We start from the raw sequence: 25,551 nt of genomic DNA, 5'->3' as shown, positions 1-25,551 counted from the left end.
ATGGCTGCAAATGTGGTTTGTATCAATTTTCATTTTGCTGTTTAATTTAACGCAGGGTGGGGAAAGTTTTTTCTCAAAATTATCTACCTGTTATTTACTTCTACTTTTGTAGGATCAATCAACTAGGAAAAACCCCTCTCTTTGCATTAGATCATCTGGCTTGAGATGTGTGGATGAAGGTCTGGGTATATGTGCACTTCGCATTGGTCAGTGGCGATCATTTAGATCAGTTCTTGAGTTTAGATCAGTAATTTGAGTTCTATTTAATCTAGCTTTGGAATTCCTACATCGAAAGGCAAGTAGTATTAGTCGGACCAAGTCTTGGTGCGGCTGTTGCTATTGATTTCTAACATTAAGTCTCTCTATGATTTAGCTTATTCTCATGGCTGACATATCATAAATGTTCGTCCGCAAAATCACATACTGCTTGTCGAGGTGCCTGTCCATGGTCCACTATCATATATTTGTATCTTACTGCGTTAGTGGACGTCAAATGTTTCATTAAATTAAAATTCTAAGAAAAATTTATGCCAAAGAACTCGATAGTTGAGTGCCGCTAAATAATTCTTGTCCAATCATCTGAGCTTTTCCACTATTTACTGCTGTAGCTCTTGGCTGGAGTATATGAACTTTGGAAATCATCCTAACATATGGGAAATTCGTCTTTAGCTGAAATGGTAGAATGAGGGTTGGAAATGAACTGGTTATCAATGAACAGAATGTTAGGCTAGCCTGCCTGAGGTCACGATTTACAATGATTTTGGTACTGAAAATCCAGGCACTTAATGAAGGAATTCAGAAAGTTTTAAATGAATCTTTTGGTTTGCTACATTGGTATTCTTTGTTCATTTGTTAAGAACTTCAATTTGAAGCATCAGCCACAACAGTTGTTTAAATTCCATTTTCTTTTCAAAATATATAATTGGAAGGCCAGCGGCTTCTCAATTTCACTATAATATTGTTGGTTTTGATAAATGCTTTTTGCATGGCAGTGGCCTCTCCATCTGTCTGTCCTGGATACGCACAAGGAGAAGGACAAATTTGAAATTCCCATTAACGCTGTGGCCTGGGTGCATTATAGGCATCATGTGCTGACAGGTGGAAGGGGGACAGTGTGTTCAGTGGTGGGGTGAATGCATGCCTCCGTATTTCTTCAGACATCTCTATCTAGTGAGGTAAAATGTAGCCATATTTCTTTAAATATTCACAGCCATTTGGCTTTATTTGCTCAATTTTGAGTGGTACTGGGGTTATAATTCATTAATTCATGCCTCAAAATTTTTGCTGATTTTAAAATCCCAATTTTTATAGTCCTTGGTTGTGGCTGGAAAAGATTTCATTTCTATATGTAAGGCCCTTGCTTATGTTAAATCAATGAACATTCAGTTATGTTACTTTTGTTCCATTCATTATAATATGCTGATGTCAACTTCCTCTCTTGCTAAAGAACAAAAGAGCATGTCGAATTGGAGATTCAACAATGAGCATCTTCCTTTTTACTTTTAATTTTTTAAAAAAATATTTTTTTTAATTAAAAAAAAAAGAGATTTGAATTTTATTTTTTAAATAAAAAATTATACACCAACATATAAATCAAATATTCAAGTGTTTGAAAAAAAATAAATATAAATACTGGCCATTTTTTACATAATGCTGGGAATGGAGCAAGAGGATTTCATGTCAACTGAAAAATACGTAAAGCACTTTGGGCTTAAAAATATGCCTTCAAACGTTAACTTAAAAGAATATGTTTTATTTGTTCCGTTATCATTACTTTGTTTAAATATACAACTATACACTGTTTTGTTTCATTTGATGCATTGAAGCAGTTTATAGGACATATGTAATCAAAAGTGTTTTTAGAGTTCATAATAATGGCTGTTCAATCTCCTATTTCCTTGTAGAAAGGAACTTCAATTTGATTTTGATCTCTGCTATTACTTGTACCCGTCATAATATCCAATGCACTCAATGTCACAATATATATATATATATACAAATTATGTCACAACATATTCTAACGTAGAAGTCAAATTTTTTATTTCTTTTACATTTGAATAACGAAGATAGCATACTATTGGTTTATTTAGTACAAGTACATAATGAATAAGTCAATTGTCTAATATTGAAGAAGAACGGGGAATGGTTGTGTCATCACTGCTGGGCTGCTGTTGATCATGAAGAATTGCTCCTTTGATTTGACTTGAGTGATGAAGTTTCCATTACAAAACCATTTCCTGATGGCGGTTTTGGTAAGAACTTTGAAACAACACACATCTTTACCCATTTTATGGAAATCAATGGATCAGTTGGTGAGCTATTTTGTCATGATCATTATGTGACAGATAAATGCTATGATGTGTGGGTGTTGGGTGAACTTGGTCTAAAGAACGCTCGGACAAAATTATTCACCATTGGATCTATCTCCGATGCCTATTGGCCACTAGGAGTTGATAGCAATGGTGGATTTCTCTTTTCAATAAGATCCTCCAGAGGAGAGTGTTTAGTCAGGTATCGTTCAAGTAACCAAGAGACAGAGACACTCCTCCACCTTGGAGGGTCGAGCTTACAGCTAGTAATGTACGCAGAGAGCCTAGTTTCTCTCAAGGGCGGAAATGCTTTCATCCATTAAATTTCAACCCTCATGCTTATAATTTAGTTATGCTTTTATTCAATGTTCAGCCGATCAATATAAAGATATGCTGCTATCTTACCTAGTAATGACATACTGAGAAGTGAGAAGCATCTGTTGGATTTTCTTGTCTTTCTTTTTCTTTTTCCTTTACAAGTATTCAAGTATTCATTTGCCACACACAAACAAGAATGGTGCTATCAAATTAACTAGTTGGAATCTTTAATAATGCTCATGATGAAGCAGGTAAATATATTCAGTGCAGCCTGGTGTTAATATGTACATACCATATTCATCAATTGGAGCATAAGGGAGAACCAGCTGTGGTACTGAAGCAAAAAGAATGGAAAAGGTTACAAGCAAAGCTAGTGATCTTTCGCTGCACTTAATCCTGCATTGGGTGAATACAATTTACAAGGACAAGAGAGACAGCGGACTTTAACATACCATATAATAATTAACAAATAAACCACCACTCTGTATGAATCTTGCAACTGAAAATGCTATGTCCTGTGCATGCCTGGTAGGGACTGCACCGCCAACCTCTGTAAACAAAACAAAGGCCAGTATAGAATTAGTCTCAAGGAACAACTTCGATAGAACTAAGAGGAATATGATAGTTATCGGATTTACTATAAAAGCCATTTTTGTACAAATAAATATAAGACAACAAAATTAGTCTTTACTCTGTCCACATCTCAGTTCAAAGTGCATAAGACACACAGACAAAGAAAGAGATATTTTGAATATATTTTTATTAATTAAACATGAAAAATATATTAAAAAAAGAAAAATAACTACAATTTTAATTGTTATTTTGTCTGAAGAGTTAAAAGAAAAAGTAGACAAGGATAAATATAAAAAGTTAATATCTGAAAGATATGAGTAAAAACAAGAATACACAAAGTCAAAATTTTGAATTGACCTGACATCAACTCACAAATGGTTGAGGGCATTGAGATTGATAGTCAAACGGCATGATAATAATTAAATAATGCAAATCTCAAAAAGCCACAAACACTCTTCTCTACCATATAAACTCAGTCACCACCGAACCCACTCTAGTCTCTTCTGTTGTTTCCTTCCCCCATGCCAACTACACAACCAAAAATCCCATTGTTATTTTCTCTTTCATCTGTACAAAAACTTAACACCCAACAAAGACAATGAACTGAATTTCCACAACGCTTTTCAGCTCAACAAATATCAGGTTACATTCTTTTTTTTTTGTTAAACATGTTATCATATTTTTTGTTCTTACATTATTCAGTGAATTATTTAAATGCATTAAAATGTTCGCTGTAATGTAATGGGTTTTCTATTTTGTCTTTAACAGTTTTCTTTCGGCTGGAATCATTAGTTTTTAGGTTGATTTTGAGCAAAAACAATAATCAAGGCATTATCTATTTTTATAGCCAAGTTGGAGGTTTTTTCTGATATAAACTTGTTTCTTCTTTTTACATGATCCAATGACTTGTGTAAATGTATCAAAATGCTAACTTTAATGGGCTTTTCGCTTTGTGTTTATGACTTTTTGTTCTGCTAGAACTCATTAGTTGTTTAGGCAATTATCAAGTCGACCTCACTTTTTGGAACCAATTAGATGACTTTATATGATGGAATCTTGTTTGCTAATTAATCATCTTAGGTTGTGTTAAGTTCATAAAGTTTTTATTTTCTCTTGACAGGAAGCAAAATGGTTGTTTTTGTATTGCCAAGTAAGTCAGCCTTTGAGGTGCATCTTCCCCGCTTCCCTCTTGTTTCTTCAGCCACAACACGTGGGCAGTTTCATTTAATCTTAGGAGGTTCATCTAACAGGAAAAGGTTTTTTATTTGAGTCTAAAATCCAAGCTTTTTGGGATAAGTATTGTTTTTAATTTCTTTGATACGCATATGATGGTTTGATTTTTATATATTTGGTAAGTTATTTATATATATATATATATATATATATATTTGACAAGTTATGGCTATTACTTTAAAATATGACCTATTTTTATCAAATCATGATATTTTTGCAGGAAGCATTTACTTACTGGCAATTGGCAGTGCAGACCAAGAATAATTGTTGCCTCAAATATAGTGAGTGTTTGCTGGTGCATATTGTATTATTGTCATTAGTTTTGGTTTTAGAGCAGTGCATATTTTATGCATGTTAGCAATTCACGTCTAATTAGGTCTTTTGCAGAAAAATTGATAGGTTGATTACGGATGATGTATTTAAATAATGAAAGATTCCCAGAATTTTTACTAGAAGTTTACCTTGATATTACTAGTGGAATTAAGATTTTACTAAGTTGGTAGTCTTAGGTGACTCTTGTTGATGTTGTAGTTTGTAACTTTCCCTTTTATTTTCATTTAGAGAAATAAATTAACGCAAAATTTGAGTTAGTGTTGTGCTGAGAAGTTGTAAAATGGTTGATAACTGTGGAATTTATGTGACAGGATGGTTCCAGTGACACTTTTGCAGATGTGGCTGATGATGAGGATGATTATTTGTCAGGGAGATATGAAATTTTGAAAACGAGAGAAGATGAGTTGATGGACATCAGAAGGGCTCTTTCTGAGGCTCAAGCCAAACAAGAAGCCATTGAGACAGAAAGAGATCAATTGCTTGAAGAGTTTTCTCATTCTGAAGCTAAACAGCAGGAATATGTGGCTGCCATTTTGCACGACAAGGAAGTGGCTATTTCAGAACTGTAGTCAGCCAAGTCTCTGTTCCATCAGAAGCTAAAGGAGTCACTGGAAGAGAAATTTTCCCTGGAATCTAAGTTGGCTCTTGCAAAACAAGATGCTGTTGAACTTGCAGTACAAGTTGAAAAGTTAGCAGAGATTGCTTTCCAACAGGCTACATCTCACATATTAGAAGATGCCCAGCTGAGGGTTTCAGCTGCAGAAACTTTGGCTACTGAGTCAGCTTATCAAATTCAAGAACAAATAAGGAATGCAACCGAAGGTACTATACTGTCAATTGTTGAGCAGCCAAAAGATGCTACAATAAAGGCCCTTGATGTGGTAGAAAAGGCTGGGGACCAGGCTACAAAAGCTGTAGCTGCATTCACTGATGGTATAAATCCCATTGATGCTATTGCTTCTGTTTAGTCTGCGAATGTTAAGTTACAAGGTGCTGTCAGTGATTTAGAATATCAATTATTGCTTTCAAGAAGTGAGGTTGATAGGTTGAAATTGGAGTTGCAACAGGCCCAAGTACAAGCAAATGCAGCCGACCTCCGAGCCAGTAATGCTGAGAAGGCATTGCTTGAATTCCAAGAGTTGAGTAAGAAAAAGGCTCTTGAACATGGAGAAGAGATTAGGTCTTTATTGGAGAAAATAAAGAAAGAAGCAGCAGAAAGAAAGAAGGCTGTGTCCAAGGCTTTTAAGACTGAGTTGCAAAGCATCAAGGCTGCCATTTATGCTGCCAAAGATACAACACGTTTGAGAGACAATGCCTACATGAGAAGATGTGAAGCCCTACAGAGATCACTGAGGACATCAGAAAGTGCTTTAAAGATGTGGAGACAGAGAGCAGAGATGGCAGAGTCATTATTGTTAAAGGGAAGACTAAGTCATGAAGAGGATGAAGAAGCCATCTATATTGTTAATGGTGGGAGGATAGACCTTTTGACTGATGATGATTCACAAAAATTAAAACTTCTGAGTGATGGTCCTTGTAGGGAGATACCTCAGTGGATTGCAAGAAGGATACGAAGCATCCATCCCAAGTTTCCACCTAGAAAGACCAATATGTCTGAAGCCTTGAATACAAATTTTAAATCTTTGCAATTGCGAACCTGATGAAGTTTGGTCCATTGCTCAAGAAAAGCTAAAAGAAGGTGATATGCTTATTGAACATGTAATTGAGAAAGAAGTACTATAGAAGAAACGGAAGGCTTTGGAACGGGCACTTCAGCGAAAGACAATTAAATGGCAGAGGATTCCAGAACAAACAAAATTAGGTTAGTTTTCTTTTCTCTAATATGTGTCTTTTATTATTATTCCCAAAATAACTTTGTAGAAGAAGGTTCATATCTAACATGCAGTAGCATGTGAAACTCAATGCAGAGCCAGGAACTGGAACAGGAAGGGAAATTGTGGTGAGTATAAATATTGTCATCCATTGCTTGGTAAATTGATGGTGCGTTTCACTTGCTATTGATTTGATACCTAATGGCATTGATTAACTGAGGTTTCATGGTTTTAACTTAAAGTATAGATATTTATTAAATATATATACCCTGGTTAAATGTCTATCATGCCAGGAAAATGAAATGATTTTAGTTGGCTGATATAGGATTTGAACCTGTTTGTATGGTTATTTTTAGCAGTCAATGGTAGTCTGCTTGCCACTCCTGTAAAGGACCATTTTTAGGCTTTGTGCAAGTTAATTCTTTCGCTTCTTTCCTATAACAAAAATGGCATAGATCTTGAATTTGTTTATTAGAGGGTGCATTATACTTTTTTGTAATACTAAGTTATGGTAGTATGGATCCATTCGCTGCAATTACTCCCTTCTAACGGATGGAATAACTGATTTGTGCCTTTAAATGCTGCAGAAGATAAAAATTAAATTTAACTTATATTAATTGCTCCTCAATCAGGCTTACACCATATGATATCCTGTTTCTTCCTTTCCTTAAACTATACATAGTGGAAAAAAGTTTTCCCTTTCGAATTTTGGTTCTTTGACGTATTTTCATTTTTTTTTTAAGGAATCTAGAGAATTTTCCATTTCACCTGGAATCTGTTCTTGCCTATAACCTCATTTGTTTATTCCCATCATATTTTCACTGGGCGTTGAAGATAACTCTAATCTTATTTTCATGTCTGATTTTTATTGTACACTTTGTAGGAATATGTTTAATTTATTTTACTTAATGAACTTATGCATGCTTTGTTGACTTAGGTTTAGGTGAGTTTATCATTGATCAATAATGAAACGGATAAAAGTATTCGTTATAAGCAGATATCAGTATATTGTTTAACCTTTTAATATTCATACGTCTTATTTGTTGATCTTCAAGTTTCAAGGTTTCAATGGGGAAAGTTGGAGAAGGCAGTGGTACCAGGAGCTAGCTCTTAAAGCTGCTGATTTATCTCAATGTGGGATGACTGCAGTATGGTTCCCACCACCAACACAATCTGTTGCACCTCAAGGTAAATTTCCAATAGTTTCATCTACCTTTTTCTTGTTTGGCATAAGAATTAGGGTTCTTATGAAATATCATTCTTTTAATTTTTATAGATTAAGTTGTCATTTTAAATGACATGTTGTTGTGCATGCGGTTGTTCTGGCATGGAGGATAGTGTCATGCATTGTGATCCTACGAAATCAACCAAAGTAGGATTTAGTTTTTCTACTAATTTGATTTGACCAGTAGTTCAAATATCACACCCATTAATGTGTTTGTGGTTGTTAGACATGGTTCCACACTTCTTTAAAAAAAAAAAATCCAAAGATGTTCTGTCCACGCCTTTTTTATTGTTTAACACAGTGTCAATAAGTTATATGGAATAACATGCAGGTTATATGCCTTCTGACCTTTACAACTGGAACTCCTCATATAAATCTGTGGAAGAACTGAAATCTTGTATCGAGGAAATGCATTCTCAGGACCATCTGGTATGTGGAGCTTACAAATAGTAAGCTTTAGTGGTTAACTTTTGGGACTCCTTTCCGCAAACTCTTGGAATAAAATTTCTCTATCTAGTAATGTGCATTATTCAGAAATTGCACATCAATGTGGGTAAAAACAAAGTATTCCGAACAGATACAAGTGTTATTTGAGCAAATCGTATATTCATATAGTGCAGATGCCATCTTGTTCTAGACTGTTTGTTAGTTATTGCCTATGGTGAACTGAACCTTAAATTGTGTTGCCTATGTATGCAGGCATTGGGAGATGTTGTCCTTAACCATCGTTGTGCACATAAACAGGTTGGCTCCCCCCCGCACCCCTCCGAGTGGCTTTTTCCCCTGTTTTGGGCTTTTCAGAAGTTTCATAATTGCTTTTTTAAGTCTCAACAATGCTCTTTGTGGCTGTATTTTCTATATAAAATTGGCTCAAACAAAGAGGTATTCAACATGTGCTGCAAACTGGGATCAGTAATCTCAGATAGGTGTATTTTTCCTAAAACTAATTTACTGTCCCTTGATTTCAAACTAAGTAAGACCAAAAGACCAAAATGAATTATTTTGGATTCTTTAGTTTTTCAAGAAAATCTGATTATTTGTTGCTACATATGTCCTTTTGCTTCTTTGATTATTTTAAACTCAAATACTGGAAATTCAATTTAATTTTTGGTTGTTATTAATCCATACATCCCATGCAATCTTAACTACCATGAATGAGATTAATATTGGCTGGTAAACCTTTTCTTTGTGCAGTTGAATTACATAAATACAGAAGAAGTATAAACTTCTTACTATGACATTTACAGATCTTGTGCCGTGGCTGAAACTGTGGCATGAACTTAATGAGTCAGTTGCAGGGGTCTAGTTAAATGATATTTTGCTCATTTCAGAGCCCAAATGGTGTCTGGAATATCTTTGGTGGCAAGCTTGCATGGGGGTCTGAAGCGATTGTTTGTGATGATCCAAAGTTTCAGGGCCATGGAAATCCTTCAAGTGGTATGCATATGATATAATTTTTTTCTAGTGTACTGAAGAAGACGTGTAATCATTAATGTAGAGTATCAGCTGTAGATCATAACCCGGAAAATGTGGTTAAATAGTTCTCAATTTGAGGCTATTCTTCTTTATGTGCTATGTGGAATTGGGGCTTTTGTGAAGGTTAAAGAGTATGTTTTTGAATTGAACCAGAAGGGAACCTTTTCCTGGGTGCCTTGAAATCTTGTTTTGAACATTTTTCTGGATAAGAAAATTAGAGAGAGAAAGAGAGAGAGAGAGATGACTGAGATTAATTATCAAACTAGACTTTATGCAATCATTTAGCAAAAGTTCACTGGCGACTGGGAACTGATCTAAAATTTGTTAACTGGAGCAATGACCTCTTGACAAAGTGCTGACTCACTATATCAGACATTATCCGTTGAATGAGTTGGCATGTTATTTCTGGATATTAAATGAAAAATAGGAATTCCCTTAAATTTAACTGATTTAGTTTTGTGTTTAGGTGATATCTTCCACGCGGCACCAAACATTGATCATTCCCAGGACTTTGTACGAGGAGATATAAAGGAATGGTTGAACTGGCTTCGTAATGAGATTGGTTTTGACGGGTGGCAGCTTAACTTTGTGAGGTGAAGGTGTTTCTATTGTCTTCCTTTTTTCCTATATGTCTTTCTTTTTTTTTTTTTTGGGTGCAAGTGCTATTATTTCATCTTGCATACATACTTTGACAATTCAAACAAAAACTATGGTAGACATGACAAGAGAAAAATAAATTAGATTTCTTCTTTCTAGGAATTTCCTGCACTCTTGTGATGTGGAGAGGATGTCAAAAAAAAAAAAAAAATGGTAGATATTCCAAGAGAAAAAAGAATTTAAATTGCTCTTGGGTCGGGATTTCTTCCAAGCTATTTATGTGGGAGAGGATGGCTGGTCAATGTCTATGCTTCTGGTTCACAAACTTTCAGGGTATATAAACCTATGTTCAAGAGTCATTAACTTCTCTATTACTTTAATAATGGATGTTTTGATATCTATATGTGATGGTAAACCGTGGGTCTGGGGAACGTATGAACACAAAAATGTGATTCTACCAATGCAGTGCTGTAGTCATATTAAATTGATCTTTATTAATGATTAATGTAGAAATAATTAATGAATCACTTCTCACAATTTCTTGTAACATTACTCTCAATAATCTAAGAAATTGAATAGCCTGATTTCAGATAAAGTTGTAGTACTCTTATCCATGCAAGCATATTACGCATATATGTAAGATTATTTACATATTCCAGAAAGAGAAAAGGTTGATACATGCAATGTATTAGGTTTGAATATTTGGATGATAGCTGCCTTAATTAGACTCGGAAGCCATCAACCAAGTAAGGGCTGACAAATCATTGCAGTGACTTTATTGAAAGTCCGTGTAAGAATGGTTTCTAAAAATTCTAAAGTTGTGCATAAAACTAACATCTGGAAAGCAACCTACAATGTGGTAATGCATTCCAAAATAATCAACTATGCTCTGCTTCACCGACAATATCACAATATAGTGTGTCCATTGTCAACAACTTAAAAGAATAATAAGAACATAAACTTTTACAGATGGTTAATGAGACTCTGAAAGGTAGAAAAAGAAGGCAAAACATTTGAAGTATATTATGGATGATGCCACATGTTAGCAGCATTTAAGACTCTTTTTTCTTGTTTGCAGAGGCTTCTCCGGTATATTTGTGAAAGAATATATAGAAGCTTCAAATTTTGCATTTGCAATAGGAGAATATTGGGACAGTTTGGTTTATGAACAGGGTAACTTGTGTTACAATCAAGGTAATCACTTAATACTATACATTATGCTTGAAAAATAGTCAACTGATCTTGTGTTTGAAGATTTTGGATGATAGCAAACTCCAGTTTTCCTAAAGTTAAAACTCATTAGAGTATATCGTTTTGTGTTAGTGACTATTTTCGAAGTTAAAACTTCTTTGATTGGTTTGGCTTCAGTGAGTTTTTAAATTTTTATTGAACTAAATCTGATTTTGGGGTTTTTGAAAAGTTCTTGTCAACCATTAAAATGACCTTTGAATGATGTTAATAATGGTCATATTTATTACAGAAATTTTTTGAATGCTTGAGTCTACTTGGCCCTTGAATTAACTGAAACCTGGTTATATAATATAATTTATTTCTGGCTCGCCTTTTGGGATGCATAATATAATTCCACTTTAAATCAGAAAGCCTCTCTTAATCATGTTTTGTGTCTCTAGGTCCAGGTGACTGCATGGAAATGCCAATTTTTCTTTTTATCATTGTGTAGAATTACCCTACATGATATTTGGAACTTTGTTAACATGCCTAGATGCTCATCGGCAATGGATAATCAACTGGATCAATGCCACTGGTGATACTTCCTCAGCTTTTGATGTCACGACAAAGGTAATTCTGAGTATAAGCCAGCATTTTTTTTCTAGGGAATCTCACATCCTTAAGACAAGACTGGGGAAATAAGAATGCATAAAGTGTCAATGAAATCGTGCAGGAATTCACTCTCTGTCTCTCACAAGCGTGCTACTGTCTAGTATGGTCCCCTCTGCATTTGTACATGTCTTGTGCATTTTTCTTGAATTGTTAATGTGCATGACCATATATGGGTGAAGAATTTTTTGTATCTGATATATAGAAGCTAAGATGCAAGTAAAAACATGGAGATTGATTCATTAATGAGATATCTGTGTTGCCAGGGTTCCATTTCCTTAATTACAATTTTTTCATATTGAAAAATGTTACTTTCTATTATCATTACGATTTCCACCGGATTATTGTGATCCATTTATCTGAAATATAGTCTGCCACATGTTTCTGATAGCCATATCATGTCCAGTATAAGCCATGTGGAGAAATTGCTGTCAAATAGCTGCATGTTTCCTCCAACTGCAGACAAAAATATTTTGCCATTGCAGGGGATACTCCACTCTGCTTTACATAACCAATACTGGAGATTGATAGATCCTCAAGGGAAACTAACAGAAGTGATGGGATGTTGGCCTTCACGTACTGTTACATTTTTAGAGAACCATGATACAGGATCAACCCAGGTACTCTCTTCCTCTCTGTCTTATATGCTAACACGCGTGTGCATACACACATACATACATATATATAGAAAAATAACCAAACATACAAGCACTCAGAGCAGTACCATGTTTCCTGAGTGTCGCATAACTTCTTTAATCTTGGAGCTAAAACTTCCTTGTAACTTGTAAGATTGCATACCTTTCGTTTGTCACTTTGAGGGTTAAAGTAGCTTTCTTTTCACTCTGGTCCACTAAAATAGAGCACAGTCAACTTATTAAAAGAACAGGAATTTAGCTTTAAAGAACATATGCAAGAGTGAATGAAATTTTGTGCTTTATGATCATGTTGAAGCTTACGATGTTATATATCTTAACTTCTCTCTGAAATTTTTTAAGTGTGACTTTCAATTAGAATATTTCAGCAATCTTCAATCCACTGCAAGCCAAGCTAGATTATTGGCCTTACTCTATACATCTAACAATCAGTTCAGTTCATAAACTTTTGATCTGTTACAAGGATATGATCATGTTCTAGATTCATTGAAAAAGCTTAGAGCACATAATCACTTCTCAATCTATATCACTTAATGCATCTAGTTATGAGATTTGCCTATTTGCTAATTATAATTCCATCAATTCTCTTGGTCATGTTTAACTTATCAACAGAGATAAATATCTAACATTACGTTTTATTTTAGGGTCACTGGCCATTCCCCGTGGTAAGCTTACACAGGGATATGCACACATCCTGACCCATCCTGGAACAGTAAGCTCTCTGTCACTGAAGTTGCTTAATCATTCTATACACAGACACACACAACTGGAAAAAGAAATTTCCGAAGAATGTCTCTGCTTTGGTGTGATACCAAGATATTTCCTGATGATTATATGCATTATTCGTCTTCAAATTTATCATAGTCTCAATTGGGTTTTACAAATTTTTTTTTTTTTTGCCTTATCTAGATTTTTTGAATGTCTATTAATGGCTGATAAAAAATTTCATACTTTACTTTTGTCATGCACTGGTTGAATTCGTTTTGAATGTAATATTGCAGCCTGTAATATTTTATAACCACTTCTATGAATTTGGCATCCGTGATGTATTAACTGAATTAGTAGAAGCTAGAAGACGGGCTGGGATCCATTGCCGAAGCTCTGTTAAGATATACCATGCGAATAATGAAGGTTATGTTGCACAGGTTGGTGATACCTTAGTGATGAAACTAATGCATTTTGATTTGAACCCTTCGAAGGAAAATCAGTTGGGTGGGAGCTGGCAAAAGTTTATTGATAAAGGATCAGATTATCAAGTTTGGTTAAGACATTAATTCATTTAAACGGGGGCCAAGTCAATAATCTCTTGTTATATTGATAGAAGAATATCTGTAATTGTACATCCCCAATCCATTAATATTTTTCAAGGCAGTTTAATGTTAGACCCCAAGTAATCAGGTGAGAAGGAATTCTCTATTTTTTTTTGTAACAAAATATTGCAATTGGGCATATTAGGATATTTATTGGAAGAATGTGTTATATTGAATTCATAATTATTGTCAACCCACCCTTGAACCAATATATTAATGAGTTTGAACAAAGACTAATTAATTCTTCTTCTCACACACACACGCCAATATTGTTAACAAGTTAATCTTCTTAATAGTTGTTATCTCGTAATGTTTAAAAATTTGATCTTAATTTTATCTAATAAACAATACCATAAAAAAGATAGTAGTACCCTTTGGTCCTTGGGAAAAATTACATACATAATCTTACATTTTTATGATAAATATAAAATTCTTTTTTATCAGAAAAATGATATGTAAGAAGGTTGCTTCGCATACTTAAAAAGTTCCAAGTCCCAACACAATGAGTCTTGAATACTCGAATTTCAAACTCATAGATACGTATTATTAAATTAAATATTTAGATAGCTGTATATCTTATGAGATATATACGAGTATAATTTTACGATGCATGGCCTTCCTGGAGGAAACAATTTGAGGGTCTAATTATTTCTAAAATTTGGTATAGGAAATGGATGTGAGGGTGAGATGAGGTGACAATGTCTTGTATCTTTTAATTAAAGTCTCAAGTCTTTCAACATTTTCTTGGAGGAGAGATCAGGAGGACTTTCTTTTCTTTCTTTTTTTTAATTTTTTGGGTCAATGTATATATCAGTATCACCTTTAAAGCGTGTGCCCTCTCTTCCCCACTCTCTGTCCCTTTCAACTATGACTTGGAGTCAAATCTTAGAGCTCCAAAGGCCAAAGCATCTCACCCCATCTTTTCTCTGCTTTCCCTCACTTGATTTTCAGTGCAAGTCTTGAGAATGACTTATTTATTTATTTATATTATAAAAAAGTAGCTTCTGAGATTTGGAGCATATGTCATCTTTGTATGGTATTTATTCCCATTACATCCCCTTTGAGGTAGATTCTGGTATATGCACAAAAGGGTGAAAGAATGTCACCTCCAAAATTAACTTTTCTTCTAAAAGTTTAGATTTGGGGGGTTTTTTTTTTATTTTCCTTTCTGTCATCAAATAATTTTTAATAGGGGAATTTATTTGGCACATTTTGGATAAGAGTTTGATAAATTCTACTAAACCAAGCAATAGATTGTCAACATGTTGCAGTGAGGAAAATTGTCATAGTACTACTTTGAACTATATGAATATAGGCATACAAAATTAATGGTTTAACTGCTTCGTTGCTTTTGCTACCTTATTATGTGAAAATGCTAGGGTGTCTTAGTTTGTTTATTCCAATTATGCCTTACATATAAATTGCAAAATATAAATATTTTCAAAGTTTGAAATAATTACATCAATTGTTATTGTGTCTATGGAATACTGTTTCCCAATTACAAGAGCTTAGATTTGATAGCTCTGCTCCTCTCTCTTTGACATAGGAATGGCAGAATTAAGAACTCCAGTTTGAAAGCTCTTCCCATCACTTATTTTGGAGTATCCGAAATTGAAATTTATAAGGTACAAATCCATATTGAAACCGTTTGAATTTTTAATCCTATCAACCGAAGTTTATTAGAATCTAATTGATAACCGTTAATTATTAGAACCGATCATTTTTATGAATATCCGATTCAAAAATTCAAATTCAACTCGATTATTAAGAAAAGGAAAACAACTATAACATTACACAAAAAATGAATAACAATAGTAAAATTTTACTAAATTTTATAAAATGAACTCATTGATAACAATTAATAATAATTCGTTTCTTACGTAGTATAGTAGTCCTTTAATTCATCAACGAAATTACTACAAAAACAAAAAAGAAATCATTAAGCAGGTTTGAACGAGTTTTGTTAGAATACCCATCAAAATTCTATTAAAATATAATCGAATTTAAATAACAAATATTTTAGCTCTCTTATTCAAATCCTTCCCAAAACCTAATCAGGTATTAATTTAAATAAGAAAACCATACGCATAACTTATTCATATCAAGTTATGAACTTTTACTTTTCCAGCTTTCCTCAAGGCTTTTATAACTCTTGGGTTCATTGAAAAATAAAACAAAGCACGTTAAGATAAATACTTCGCAAATTTACCTCTCTAGCGGGATCTAATAAACTCGTGGTTAGTGATATAGATAAAATAATTAACATAATATCTCAACTAAATTTTGAATTATTTAAAAAAATTTGTTTTAAAATATTATATTTTTATTATGTTTAATTAAATTTTTATATTTTTATTTTGAATCAAATAAGTTCTTATTATTAATGGTTGATTAACAAAATAAGTTTAAAACATTATGCCCAAATAAATTTTATAAAAAAAAGAAACCTACAATATGAATCTAAAATCTTTACTTTCACCTTTATTCCTAATTATTATAATTTGATATATATATATATACAAAATTTAAAGACAAAAGTCATTTAACCAAGATATGAATCTAAGAAATGTTTCAATCTTACACAGATACGGAAAATCAATAATGGTAGCATCTTTATGTCTTATGTCCGAAAAAAGTACAATCATTGGATGCATAATCCGTCCGACTGGCAGCCCTTTTCCATGAATTGAAGCCACCACCAAAACAACAATTCCTTTTCATTCTCCCATTTGACAACTTCAAATCCTCAATTATTGCAACACATTGAAAGACCCGGTTTAATTTAAGGAACTTGCTTTTGTCTTTGATGTTTTTTAAGGTTGGGTGTGAGGCACTTCATGTGTATGGGGTTTTAAGAATGTGTTTAGTGAGGGTCAAGCCAGAGTGTGTTTGTGTATGTCTTGGATCGAGAAGAAAAAAATTTGACTCAAACTTGTAAAAAACTAAAAAAGAATAATTCTCATTTATTCCCAACATGCAATGAGGGGAGAAGATAAAAAAAAGAAACACCCCTTTTTGTGATCTCTCTTTCTCTCTTACTGGATTTGCTAAAACTGGCGGCGGGAAAATAAATAAAACCCAAATTCATACACAGAAATACCATAAAAAACAGACAAAAATCTCCAACTCTTTTCCTTTTTCTTTTAAATTTTTAAGTTAAAAACCCCAACTCCCCAAAAGCCTCCAAAAAGTAACTCAAAAAACACAAAAGAAGAAGAAGCAGAAAAAAAAAACACAGCAAGAGACACCAAATCCACGCGTGCTCAAAAGCGCGTGAAATCCGCTCATCCCACCCTCTTTTTTTCCTACTCTTAAACGCAATCTCCTCTAATCTCCACTGTCCAATTCCCATCCTACGCTCCCAAACATCCCTTCATCTCCAGCCGAGTAGTACATTAGAACTCCCTTACTTCCGAACCTAACTCCAAACCTCTCCTTTGGAGGCGAACCTAGTTTTTTTTCCTTTCTTCTTTAAAAAAAGGTAAAAGGAAAAACAATTTACTTTTTTTTTTTTATTAATTTTAATTTTTTAATTTTGTATTATGACACTGGTTCGATCCCTTTATCTTCGCTTCCCGGTCTGAAAATCCAATTCTTGAGAGAGAAATAAAAAAGAAGGAAAAGATTTTCAGAGAGAGCGAGAGAGTTTCCGCCGTCGTTTTAAGTTAAACTTTCCCGTTGTTTTGAACTTTGCTTCTTCTTTCTCTAATCAAGCTTAGCCTCGTTAATTACAGTTAAACTTTTTAATAAAAAAAAAAAAAACGACTCGCCGTTTTTTAGCTTCTCTTGAAGAACCCTAAAGAAAGGCTCTTAGGCTTGGGGCTCAGATCAAAAGCTTAAGTTCCTTTTTGTCTGAAGCTTTTGGTTTTTTATGGTAATTTTATTTATTTTTCAGCTTCATTTTTTTGGTGGTGTTGTTAATTTAGCTTAGAGTTCACTAATTTAAGTGATAATTTCCTTTTCGTTTTGGTTCTTAATTATGTTGAAGGCAGCTTAAAGTTTGTATTTTTTGTATTTATTTGAATTTTTAGGGTTTTTTTAGTGTGGAAATTTGGGGTTTAGTTCACTATGGGGAATTTGGGTTGTGCCCTAAATTTGATTATTTTTTGGATGCATTTAGTTGATGTGGTAATATTGGTTTAAATTTTGGTTGAATTTAAGTTTTGGTGTGTATAAACTTTTCATTTCAGGTTTTTTGTGGGTTTTGTTTCTTGTTTCTTGGAAAAGGTTTTAAATTTGTGGAGAATTCACAAATTGTTAACAAATTTATTTATTATTTATTTTGCTTAGTTTGGTTGCTAAGAAAGTCGGTGGAAATTGTAAGTTTTTTGGAGCCTTGTTTTTGTATTTGGCATTTGATTTTTTCTGTGTATTTGTGTTTTTTTGCATGATATTTTTGCATAATTCTTTGCATTACATGCTATGTACTTTTACTATGCTTTTTTTTTTGAAATCACAATGCATGTCATAGAAGAAAAAATGGCGCTAAAGCAGCTGAAAATGAACTAAATAAGTGGCTTTTTTTGGGCTATTAGCTGGGATTGTTTCTTATTCTTATTTGTCTACTAATGTCATGGTCTAGGATGATATCTTGAAGAGCGGAGTAGTGGGAATTTGGTGAGACTTTTCTGTAGAATAAGGTGGTTGAGCTGTGATGATCTTATATATGGATACACTTATAGTGTGCAAAAGCATATAGCTACAAAATAGTGGTGGGTGGATTTTTAATGCCTGGTAACGAAGTTGAAGACGGGATCCACAGTCTATTTGAGCTAGACAACTCTCTCCAGGGCCAGCATCTGCCACAAGCTGGGGATGGAAATTGGCCTGTGCTTAACTATAATCAGTGGGTTGGAAAGCTGAGACAGATTGGGGCACCCCAGAATTTCAATTTGAAAAACTACAGCTTGCAACAATTAGGTATCAGTGAGTTCTTACTATTAATTCTACATTATTCTGCTTTATCTTTTTGTTGCTTGCTATGATGAAAGTTTGTTCTGCTTAGTAAAGAGAAGTGCCTAACCTGAAATGACAAATATATTGAAAACTAATTCTTAGTTATAATTATTTGGAACACCCATTTTGTCAAACTAAACTACCAACAATATTTGCATGTTATACACAGATACCGTAAGAGGATGTGGTGATGAAGCTTTAAGTGTGCTGCACAACCAAAACTATACACAATTGTCTCCTGCACCTGAATATTCCGAAATTCTTCCCAGAAACCACCAACTGAGTACAAATGGCTTCTTGCTTGGGTGCCAGAGTTTTGGGATGCAACAGAATCAACCAGGGGTTTTGTGTGAAAATAAAGGTTATGATCAGCATAATTTGATTTCTAGAGGCTCTTCTATCTTTAATTCACATCAAGAATATGAGTGTTGTGAGAGTCCCACCCTGACAACAAATTCAGAAAGGTCGGAAATTACTGAAGCTTCTACTGATTTAAACTTTCTTAAAGGGCAACAACAACTTTTGAACACCCCACAACTGGGTATCCAGCAATCTCTACCCATGCAGCAGTCTGGCTATAGTGACATGCACTTGTTGCAGCAGCATTTAATGATCAAGCAGCTGCAAGATCTTCAGAGACAACAGCAACTTCAACAGTTCGGTGATGCGAGGCAGCAGAATACTTTAAACCAACTTTCTGCTATCGCCAAACAGTCTGCCGCTGGTCAGTTCTCACCTCTCATTAATGGAACTCCTGTTCATGAGGCATCACAAATGTTTATGAACATTGTACAGCGAGGTACATCTCCAACTACTCCAGGAGCTTCTAACAGAGTTGTCTTTCCACAAGATCAAGGTCAGGCTTTCCGTTCAATTGGTCTAAGTTCTCAGCAGCCTGATGCATCTTTATATGGTACTCCTGTTGCAAGTGCAAGAAGTAATATGAATCAATATTCTCAACAAGGAATCCCTAATGATGCTGTTAATTTGTTGACCAAGGCTGGTGGTCAAGCACAGAAGCCTACCATGCAGTCCTCAGGCTCATTCTTAAGAGATCAGTACACTGTTTTGCCAGATCAGATCCACATGTCACAAGGTGCTTTAATATCCAACCCGGGATTTCACGGGAAAGATATATTTGGACCAGCTTCGGTCCAGAGCATAAATAGTGGGAATATGTCTGGAAGCTTCCAAGCTGGAAATGCTGCACAAATCAATACATTTGCAAAGGACTACAATGGGAGGCAAGAGCCAGCTGGTTGGCCTGCAATGCAGCAGAAAACTACAGAGATTGGTCCCTCTCAGGGTTTGGTTCCTTTGGATCCAATGGAAGAGAAGCTATTATATAATATGGATGACAACTTCTGGGATCCCTCCTTTGGCAGGCGCAATGATTTAGGTGCTGGAAGTTTCAGCAATGCATTGGAGAACTCAGATTTTTCAAATGCATTTCCATCCATTCAGAGTGGGAGCTGGAGTGCTCTAATGCAGTCTGCTGTGGCTGAGGCTTCTAGCAGTGATACTGGGCTGCAGGAGGAGTGGAGTGGATTGACATTTCAGAATACTGAACAGTCAACTGATAATCAGCTTTCAAACTTTGTCGACAGTGATAAGCAACAGGCAGGTTGGATTGACAGCAACCTACAGAGTGCTTCCTCCTTTAGTTCAAAACCTATGCCCATGTTCAATGATTCTGGTGTAAGCTCTAGCTTCCCTGGTTTTCAGCAGCCTGGCACGCAATTTTCAACTGAACAGGGAGAGAATCTACCCCATGATGGATCACATGGGTCTTCTGAAAAGAAGTCCCCCAAAGTCACTTCTGAGTGGGTAGATTGTGGTGCTCAACAGAAGCAATCTTTTGAGGGAGGGCAGCAAGTTCAGTCATATGTGCATTTAGATAATACTTGGGCAGGTCAGATGTATGAGCACTCAGACAGTGGTGCTCATCAGCGGAGGACTACCTCACATGAAGATTTTGGCCAACATTATGCTAAACCTAAAGGTAGTATCCCCCCTTCACCTAAAGGAAATCTTGCTGCATTTATTCTCATAATAACAAGAGACTGTGATGTTGGTTGCAGGTAGTGCTAATGATGGTTGTTTGTTGAAGACATCAACTGGAGGAGTGGAGCAAGTACAATCTGGCACAGATAATAATCTGTTCAACAGAAAAGATTCACAGATAATAAATAACCCGTCAACTGGTCAACAAGTCATAGATAATAATAGATCTGATTACATGAGACATGCTGATGTCTCTGCCACCAATGAAAGTGAGAGTACAGAGCAAAAACAGCATCAGATAAGCAATGAGCCTCGTGGTATTGCTAGCTCTTGTGAGGGAGAAGGTGAAATATACGTAAATCATCAAAAGAGCTACCAAAGGCAGGCTTCAAATGAAAGCTATAATTCCAAAGGATTGAGTGGCCGTGACCATGGCCAGGTCAAGTTTTTTGGTGATGTTTCTAGTGGCAATGCAAACTTCAATGAGGTAATAATGGTGTTTTTAATTCCAATGGTGTTTTTCATTAATGTTGATTATTTATATGATTTGTCCTTTGCAGGTGCGCTCACCTTTAGAAGAGGTAACTTCGAGGGATGATATCAAATCAGTTGGCCCTGATGGATCAAAAACTACTACTCAGACAAGGTATTTACTTAAGTAAGCTGATACTAAGTGGCTTACTTGTTTGTTGTTATAACATACAAATTGGTTGCTGTAAAAATGTAGGGATATTTGTGTTTGTGCTCATTATGCTTCTGTTGGTCAGCAGAATCTATTACTGACTTTTTTGTTCTCGTGTAAGCCTAAAGCTTGTTATCTTATTTTGTGCTTAAAGTTTCTGCATCGTAATGTTGAAACATGATTGACTGAATCTATGCAGTCAAAATATGCTTGAGCTACTTCACAAGGTTAACCTTTCAACGGAGGGTGGTGCCATGGCACATTCTGGCTCTACAGACTCTAATGCATTGGCCAAAGTTCCTGATGCAGATGCTCATATGTCTGTTGCTCAACTATACAACCAATCTTCTGCTTCTCAAGGGTTTAGTTTAAGGTTGGCCCTCCCATCCCAACGGCTGCCAAATTCAAACCATTTCCTCAATTCCCAGGGTTCACCACAGACTCTAAGTTATCTAAAATTAGGGCAGGTCAATCAGACATGGGCAGCTCCCCCATACTCTGGTCAATCTTTGCCTCCAGCAAATGAGTTGTCTCAGAGAGTACATTTGGATGCTAAATCTAGTACATTTGGACAAACAGGTGTCACCCCATTCTCAAACATGAAGGGTAGCGCTGTTGCAGCCTTTGTATCCAGTCTCCCACTGCTGAGAAATCAAATACAAATGCAAAACATGCCTAATTCACCCATAGTATCTCAATCATTACAGGCAACACTGTCAAGTGCTACTAGGAATCCCCCTTTTAACCTTGCCACCTCTCAAGATACTTCTCGACAGATTTCTGTCAATCATTTTGGTGAGCAGTTTCCAGTTTTGGAGGCTTCACAAGTATCTCAGCCTTCTATCATGTCAGGCATGTCAAGGCAGGGTGAATTTTCAGCAATGCAAAATGCATGGACAACTCTGCCAACTCAGCAGAATCTTTCTATTTTAGAACCTCTCAAGGATCCTGCCAACTTGCCTCCCTCCATGGATCCCACAGATAATAGTATTAACTCCACTAAAAGTGGTTATGGGGAAATGCGGGCAGGAAAAGAGAGATCCCTGCAGCAAATGTCTTTTGAGATGACAGATTCTTCGCAGCCAGCTAGTTTCTCTAGAGGAGAAGACCCTTTACAAAAGCAGTGCTTAGATGCAAGTGCTCTGCCCTCTTCATCATCGTTGTCTCATTCTAATCAAGAGGTCCTTGTTGGGATGAAACATGATAATAACCAAGCCTCTATGACTTCTGAGAGAAACTTTGCACCTGCTGCCCATTCTTTGAAACCATCTAGCAGTCTCCAGCAAAATTACTCTCTGTTGCATCAAATACAAGCAATGAGTACTGCTGAGACTGATCCAATTAAGAGTGCTGATGACACTCAGCCGGTTGTTTCTGTGGTGGGACAGCAGTTGCATGAACAGAATTCGAGGTTGAGAAACTCTATGGATAGTGGACCAAATTCAGCAGCAGGTGGGGATAACAAAACACTAACCTTCTTCACAGGTTCAAGAGAAGATCCAAGTGTGAAAGCTTTGTCACAGAATGCTCTCCAAAATATACCTTCCCATGAAATGGTCAGATTTGGTCAAAATAATTCTCAGAGCCAATCTACTAGCAGCTCTTATGTAACTAATCATATGAACCATGGCCAGGGTAACCTGCATATTGCACCCTCTTGGTTTAAGCAGTATGGGACCTTCAGAAATGGGCAGATGCTTTCAATGTCTGATGCCAGGATTACAAAATCTGTCTCAGGACAGTTCTCCCTCTTGAAGCCAACTCAGAATCTGCATATTCATGCCTCTGTTGGGCAAGTAGATGCTGTGGAGGCTGGTCAAGCTGCTATTGCCAGGCCAAGCTCAGCTACCCCCTTGGTGGCAGATGAACACTTTTCAGCTCCTTATGTGTTGCCTTCAAGTATTAACAATCAAAATTTTGTTACCACAAGACCAAAGAAGCGAAAAGCTATGACATTTGAGCTTCTGCCATGGTGCAAAGAAGTGTCACAAGGCTCCCAAAAACTTCAAAATATCAGGTTATTACCATTATTGCCCATTTTTTTAATCATTCTATTTTCCTTGATAAGGGATAGTTTATAGTCACCATTTATATTGGCTGCAGAGATGGGCAAATTTTCAATTTGTATTCCTTTGGTCTTTTTGTTCTCTCCCTCTCTTTTTCTTGGCTACTTGTGTGAATTATTGTTTCCTTGTTCACTGAATTTAATTTTAAGTTATATTTGTTTCCAGTGTCTCAGAACAAGAGTGGGCTGAGGCCACAAATCGGTTGTGTGAGAAGGTGTGTTCTTAGTTTGATAATAATGGAATTTAGTCTCTCTCCAAATATTGTCCATATTTTGGGATCCAAAATTGATTCTAATATTGCATTACTTTTGGCAGGTGGAAGATGAGGTTGAAACACTTGATGATGTGCATCCAATACTTCGATCAAAGAGGAGGCTTGTCTTGACAACACAGCTTATGCAGCTATTGCTTAATCCTGCACCAGCATCTATTCTCAGAGCAGATGCCACCTCAAACTATGATAGTGTATCATACTTTATTTCTAGAGTAGCCCTAGGTGACACATGCAGCCTTTGCTGTGGTGTAAGAGATAATATGCAGCTCTCCTCTGACAACAGTAACATGTGAGTATTGGTCTTAGACAGTGTGAATTATGAGGCTAAAATACAAATTCTTTTTGCATGAAAACATAATGATAATTTTAAGTCAACTTCGGCTGCAGATTCATTTTAAACTTGAGATGGTATTTTCATAAAATTTCTGGCCTTGCCTTCTAAGAATTATATGCTAACATCTTCAGGATCTCTGAAAAGCTGAAAACTTTCGAGAAAACTGGTGACCAGAAAATTTTGGAAGTCATGGAAGATCTTACTGATAGAGCTAAGAAACTAGAAAACGACTTCCAAAGGTATGTGTGCCATTAATGAATTTCTGCGTATATGGTGACCATTCTTCTTGTTCTGATGGAGAAATGCACAGTTACACAGAGACAGAATTATAGCTACATTTATATCAAATGTTGAACCGTGAATTTGATCACAATCATATAATATTCAATTGACCAAACCTTGTCATTCAAACTCCAGGAAGAATGTTCCTTGCGGCTGATAAATTAACCTTGAGACCTATTCTATGGTTTCACTAGCTTCCTTACCATCATTTGTTGCATGGTAATATTATCAAATTATGTACCAAAATAGATAATGATGTTGCCTTCATAAGCCCATCTCCTGAAATAAAAGGAGTGCCCTTTTATAAGAATTGCTGCTTTTATTTTCCAGATTTAATGCCCCAATGCACAATGGATAGTTCTTTTATAGCTTTATTCATTTGAGGAACAATTGTATCAATAACTTCATGATGTTTGTTGCATGAATACTATTTGTTTTTCCAGATTGGACAAGACAGTGTCAGTTCTAGACATCAGAGTGGAATGTCAGGAGCTGGAACGTTTTTCTGTCATCAACCGATTTGCCAGATTTCATATCCGAGGACAAGGAGATACCTCTGGTGCTGCATCGTCCTCTGCAATGCACAAACCAGTTCCCCAGAGATATGTCACAGCACTTCCAATGCCTAGGAATCTACCTGAGGGGGTACAATGTTTTACACTGTGATCATGATTTAACTGATCCTCTCTCAAAATGAATCTTGTTTTCATCTATTCTCTGCATGCAATATCAACGCGCATCTCTCCATGATCCCTCTCGTCACTAACCTTAATGCTGGCAAGCAAGAAAGACGAGAATGCATGACGGAATGCTGGACAGGTCAACCTTGTAACTGAGGCCCTCAGTTATTTTGAGTTGAGGCCATCACTGTAATTTTTGAGAAAGTAAATATTGTTTCTTGTATATTTGCATGAAAGTCCAAGGAGAATAGGAGTATTCTAAGTATCTTTTGAAAGGAGCAAGAGGATCGTATCAGTATGAATGTCTTTTAACTTGTTACATAAATAGTGGAATTTAGCTTGCCTAGAACGTTGATAATATTTGGATCTTCGCCTTTGTTGGGTACTCTTGGGTCTTCTTTTTCTTTTTCACTCTTTCAGTTGTATTCTGTTACGGGCTGGAAGGACAGGAGACCAGCAATTGTTCAGCAAATGAAAATATTTATGGCAAGTACAAGAAGTTGGAATTTTATAATCTCTAGGGTATGGAACAGGGCTTCCCACTTAGGATTTGCACCACTTAAATGGCCTTTGGT

At 35.6% G+C, this 25,551-nt stretch overlaps 1 protein-coding gene and 1 pseudogene across 3 annotated transcripts; both read left to right on the top strand.

Annotated features, from left to right (window-relative positions):
* The first annotated feature begins 3,675 nt into the window (after positions 1-3,675).
* On the top strand, positions 3,676-13,855 carry LOC18601642 (uncharacterized; annotated as a pseudogene). Its single transcript, XR_016025724.1, has 15 exons — positions 3,676-3,842; positions 4,321-4,456; positions 4,654-4,714; positions 5,078-6,588; positions 6,695-6,726; positions 7,654-7,786; positions 8,155-8,252; positions 8,523-8,567; positions 9,155-9,260; positions 9,766-9,892; positions 10,975-11,090; positions 11,620-11,696; positions 12,221-12,355; positions 13,033-13,100; positions 13,390-13,855. The product of XR_016025724.1 is annotated as an uncharacterized LOC18601642 (transcript).
* Positions 13,856-17,225: 3,370 nt separating this feature from the next.
* LOC18601641 (uncharacterized) lies at positions 17,226-25,490 on the top strand. Of its 2 annotated transcripts, none has more exons than XM_007032663.3 (10): positions 17,226-17,572; positions 18,281-18,618; positions 18,824-20,656; positions 20,736-21,145; positions 21,219-21,304; positions 21,540-23,357; positions 23,572-23,620; positions 23,722-23,969; positions 24,146-24,253; positions 24,740-25,490. In XM_007032663.3, exons 2-10 carry the CDS (start codon positions 18,426-18,428, stop codon positions 24,960-24,962), a joined length of 4,968 nt encoding a protein of 1,655 aa, XP_007032725.2. In that variant the 5' UTR covers positions 17,226-17,572; positions 18,281-18,425; the 3' UTR covers positions 24,963-25,490. The 2 variants fall into 2 exon arrangements, with proteins under 2 accessions (XP_007032725.2, XP_007032724.2); XM_007032662.3 differs by having other exon boundaries at positions 18,281-18,624.
* The last annotated feature ends 61 nt before the right edge of the window (positions 25,491-25,551 follow it).

Source organism: Theobroma cacao, chromosome 4 (genome assembly GCF_053813885.1).
Source record: "Theobroma cacao isolate CCN51 chromosome 4, ASM5381388v1, whole genome shotgun sequence".
In the NCBI taxonomy this organism is placed as follows: Eukaryota; Viridiplantae; Streptophyta; class Magnoliopsida; order Malvales; family Malvaceae; genus Theobroma; species Theobroma cacao.
Note: the sequence above shows the minus strand (reverse complement) of the source record. Positions and strands in the feature narration are given on the sequence as shown.